The sequence below is a fragment of the Trachymyrmex septentrionalis genome, unplaced genomic scaffold (assembly GCF_001594115.1).
Source record: "Trachymyrmex septentrionalis isolate Tsep2-gDNA-1 unplaced genomic scaffold, Tsep1.0 scaffold91, whole genome shotgun sequence".
NCBI classification, from domain to species: Eukaryota; Metazoa; Arthropoda; class Insecta; order Hymenoptera; family Formicidae; genus Trachymyrmex; species Trachymyrmex septentrionalis.
In genome coordinates, this window is record NW_017306102.1 from 102,576 (window position 1) to 107,366 (window position 4,791).

Sequence of the window (4,791 nt, forward strand, 5' to 3'; positions counted from 1 at the left end):
ACTTACAGTTATATTGTAACATTTCGTACTTTTTTTATTTCGTATTTCTCTTTATTATCTTTCAATTTTGGTCATTTGAAGTTGCCTTTTCTTCTATGTGTAAATTTTCTTTTAAAGATTCTATCTTATCAACTACAATGCTATTTGCAACAGTATTCTCTTTTTCTTTATTATCTGTGCATTTTTGAGTTTCATTAATACATTTTGTTGTATCCTGTTTATAACCAGTGTTAATTTTTTCATCTGTGGCAACTTCATCTTCTATGGCTAAAATTACTTTTCCCTTTGAGGTTTTGTCGTCACTTTTTAATTTATCACTCTGTTTTTCTGTATAATCAATATCAGTTGAAGATAAAATGATAATACTGTTTACTTCTCTTTCTTCTAGAGAACTTTCTGCATCGTGTTTGGTGCCGTTTTCTTGCTCATTCATATCTTTAATTTGTTTAGTATCACAGTTATCTTTTAAGATTTCTTTAGTTCGTTCTGAATCTTTATCTTTCATTATAGGTTCCTTAGTATTATTAGCATCACATGACGAGTTTTCCACATATTGAATTTCATTTTCATCATTATTATTTTCTAGTGACGATATAGCTAACTTTGTTTTAGTATTTTCACATTCGAATGTCACAATTACTTGAACATTTTGCATCTCATCCAATTTATCTTCCCTCTTTCCATTTTTTTCACATGTTTCAATCTCTGTATCAATCTCAAACGCAGGTAAATCTAAGTTTTGTAAATCAGCTTTATCTTCCTTGGCTGTATAACCTTCACGTCCTTCATTTATGTGTGAGTTTAAATTGCCATAATTCTGATTATCCATATTATTTATTTCTATATTATTCATATCAGATTCTCTAGAAAAAATTATATTGCTTTCTTTTTCATCTATTGTCGTTATATCTTGTAATGGCTTTGCAGTGTTTTCCTCATGCTTTTGAAATTTAGATTGACAAAACTTTTGTAATTCTTTATAGTCTTTCCGAGGTGATTCTATTTCATGATATTTCTGAAGACTATCATCTTCTCTTCTAATTTCCTTCTTACGAAAGTAAGGAGATTTATTACTGAAGTCCTTTTTCTTTGGTGAAAGTTGTGGCTTTCGAGAATTCGAGGATTTGTGCAAATTTTCATAATAGATACCTTTAGGTCTATCTTCATACGACTTTGGACGTGAAAAGGATTCAGTATCAGGGGAAGTTATTTCAATATCCGAATGACTGCTGTATGTTAGGCGACTTCTTTGTCGCGGGCCGACTCGTCCTGTTCCAGCAATACTTGGTGAATTTACTGAAATTATTAATTATAGTAGTGAAAAAGTATTTCAAATACCTTTTATATTCAGGAACATGTAGTTTATAATATACCTTTGACACTCATGACTGGACCTTTTGCCATATTTCCTTGATTTAACGTAATTTTTATGCTTTTGTCGGTAGCAACAACAGTTCTCTTTTCGGAACCAGAAGGATTTTTAATATGCCCAACCTGATGATGCGTGCTGTTAGAATTATTTTCATAATTATTATGAAAATGTCTCGAATTTCCCCGATAGGAACGATGACTACCGCGATTATAGCTTACATGATCATTTCCTACAAAATAAGCAATTATATACACATATATCAGATGAAAACATAATTCGAAATTCCCTTGGTTCTTATTTATATAATATATAAGATCTATTAGTTCTTACCATTAACATGATATCTTTTATCAAAATCTTTGAAGTCCTTTTTTATATTATCCCCTAATTTAGTTTCAGTTCTCGCCATTTCATCCACAATGTGCGCCTGCAATTGTATTTATGTGATCTATCGTATCTATACCAATCATATGACAACGCATTTCCTCTTTTATGAAGTTCTCACCTTGTTATTATCCCATTCTCTACGCCAATTACCCTCTGCAGTTCTCTGTCTGCTAATGCGATCCTCATCGATACGATTTCTCTCAGCTCTCCAAGCTTCGTATTCTGGCTGATGCTCATCCCTGTGTGATCCTCTATTCGTTCTGCAATCCTTTTTAAGAAATAACTCACTTAAAAAACAAAATCTAGGCATATTTAGGATATTTCGTTTTAAATTTTACGTACTCTTTGCATTGCATCTTTTCCTCCTGGTTTTTTCTTAAATATGCCTCTTGAATATTTTTGTCCTTTATTTGAGTTATCCTTCGTACTCTCTTTTTCACCTTCCTCTCTCTCAGCATCAGCAAGAAAGTTATATTTAGGATCAGGTGGAGGCCCTTGTCCCTAAAAATTAAAACATTGATGAGAATTTCAATATATTCAATATCAAAATTTCAAAAAAATCTAAGCTTTTAACAAGAGCAATCAAACAAAAAAGATCTCATTAAATTAAATTAAAATAATAATAAATGATCATCAATCGAAAAATGTTCAACATAAGTAAATGAAGAAAATTTGATCAAAGCAAATATTGATGCTTAATAATATTTTTGCGTAAATCTTACATCCAGTTCAAGTAAATTATGTGCCGATTATTTGATACTTATCAGTTTTAAAATACAATCCTAAACTGAAGCTAGAATATGTAAGATTACAAATTAAATTGCTAAACAATTTAATACTACTGATACTAATGCATTTTAACAAGCTGCAAAGAATTTATTGCAAAAAAATATCATCCCAACCAAAATTCAAACCTAGATCTTCCTATATTTCATGCCATCATCATTTGTTGAACTGGAATCGATTCACGCAAAAATATTATTAAACACCAACATCTACTTTGAGCAAATATGACTTTCTTCGCTTATTTTTGTTAAATTAAAATATTATCGAATCAAGATCTTATTCCTCTTATAATATATCTTATTCCTCTTAATTTTTATGCACCTGAGCAAAGGTATGAATTTTTCGTCCTTCACCATTTGTTGACTGAGAATGTTCATGGTGTTCTTTGACAGATTTTGGTTTATTACTTGTTCTAGGTGGATTAGAAAATTCTGGTGGCTCCTTCCTCTCCGGCCAATCTGTAGATGGTACCATTTGCACCAGCGCATTCAATTTAGCCGCCTTTTTCTTATCTTCCTCCACTTCCTACACAACGAAGTCCATTATTTTCTATATATAGAACAATTATTCATCGCTCAATTCTTACCTCGTACCTCCTCCTAATTTCTTCATTTTGTTGCCTTATCTTGTTAATCTTCTCTTCGAGTGCACTCGCTGCCATCTGCAATTTAAATAAGCCAAATTACTAATTATTAAAGAAGCAGATTAGATATATTTAAACGTTGGATTTCTCCTATCAAAATCTTTATTAGAAATATCACGGAGAAAGCATTTAATTCCACATTACCGTGTTTTTTTTTAACGTATAATAATTACTTGCGTGAGGTGACGCTCCAATATTATAGGGCTATTTTTTTAGCAAAACTTTTCCGCAATTCATTTTTTCTTCTTATCTCTTCATAATTGGAGAAAAAAATGAATTTAAATAACTAATTGTTCGAATATATATTTTACCAGTATTAAAAATCTATAGTATATATAACATAAATTACAGATTTTTATACACTAGCAGTGCTGGCCTAGAAAGAATAGGTAATATATTGCAATTTTTATTATTCTCTTTGATAATTTACAATGAAATAAATTGATAATAATAATAATAGAGATAATAATAATACTCTAAATATAGAATAAATTTAATAAAAATTAAAATTGCCAATAGGAGCCAGATGGTAGCATGTAATTCAGTTTATTAACAATAAATACATCTCTCAAACTTCATCAAAGGGATAATAATTAATAATATAAATTTTCGATCCTGTTTCAGGCCTTCCTTAGTATACAATGCGGCTAAATTTGTAACTAATAAATACTAATATAATAAGTGTGATGTAATTAATAGAGTAAAATTTAATGAAATATATACAATAAACCACAATAAGGTGCATTGTTATGTCAGATTAATAATATTCTACAAATCCTTTAAAGATAAAAATAAATAAAGAAAACTGTTTTTCATTGTAAAATGAATTTTATCTAAATATAATATGTATATAATATGTATATAAATAGCATTCATATATTTTTACTATTTAGAGAATTCATAAGATGTTCTATGTGAATAATGAAGAATTAAGGACATGGGCGTTAGCAGGATTTTTTCAAGGGGGATGGGGAGGCGCATTATACAAAATATGATAGTAATACCAATAATAATAATAATAATAATAATAATAATAATAATAATAACAATGATAATAATAATGTCTTTAATGCATTTTTTACATATTTATATTCACACACGCACACGCGCACGCATGTGCACACACGTTTATTATTACTTCAAGAATTAAAATATACCCAGATAACCAAGCGTGATTTAGCATATTAGACAAACTAATGTACTGCACGAGTGTTGTGAAATTGCGGCAATTACTGATGTAGGACTCTTATGTGCAAACTGAGTTAGCAACATGGGGGGAATTGACATCACTAGTTTATAAATTTCAAGAGCAAACGTTGAGAATTAATAATGCGTTATGTTGATGGCAAAATGACGGCACGTGATGAGCTCGCATTTCATATATACTATCGTACCAGCAACATAATGGCAAATTGATGGCACGTATATTTTACATGCCATTGAGATGCTATCAACTTGTTATTATCAAATTTAGAATTCGTGAGGGCAACATTTTACACATACTGAGGAAGCATCTTGTCCCTAGTTTGTCGACTACTACGACTGACAGTAACATAACATCTTGAATTCATTTGGCTATCAGGGTATATATATATATATATAT

The 4,791-nt window shown here is 30.0% G+C and overlaps 1 protein-coding gene across 4 annotated transcripts in view; it reads right to left on the reverse strand.

Moving 5' to 3' along the window:
- Positions 1 to 15: 15 nt before the first annotated feature.
- Positions 16 to 4,791, reverse strand: part of LOC108756039 (myb-like protein X) — a 6,521-nt gene continuing 1,745 nt past the window's right edge. For 3 of the 4 annotated variants that reach the window (XM_018499585.1, XM_018499584.1, XM_018499582.1), the window contains exons 2-8: positions 3,132 to 3,206; positions 2,867 to 3,070; positions 2,102 to 2,260; positions 1,878 to 2,027; positions 1,703 to 1,799; positions 1,374 to 1,601; positions 16 to 1,296 (exon numbers count right to left, since the gene is read on the reverse strand). In XM_018499585.1, coding sequence (XP_018355087.1) covers positions 62 to 1,296; positions 1,374 to 1,601; positions 1,703 to 1,799; positions 1,878 to 2,027; positions 2,102 to 2,260; positions 2,867 to 3,070; positions 3,132 to 3,206 — 2,148 coding nt within the window. In that variant the 3' untranslated portion in view covers positions 16 to 61. The remainder of the gene's footprint in view (positions 1,297 to 1,373; positions 1,602 to 1,702; positions 1,800 to 1,877; positions 2,028 to 2,101; positions 2,261 to 2,866; positions 3,071 to 3,131; positions 3,207 to 4,791) is intronic. The other variant, XM_018499583.1, reaches the window with a different exon arrangement.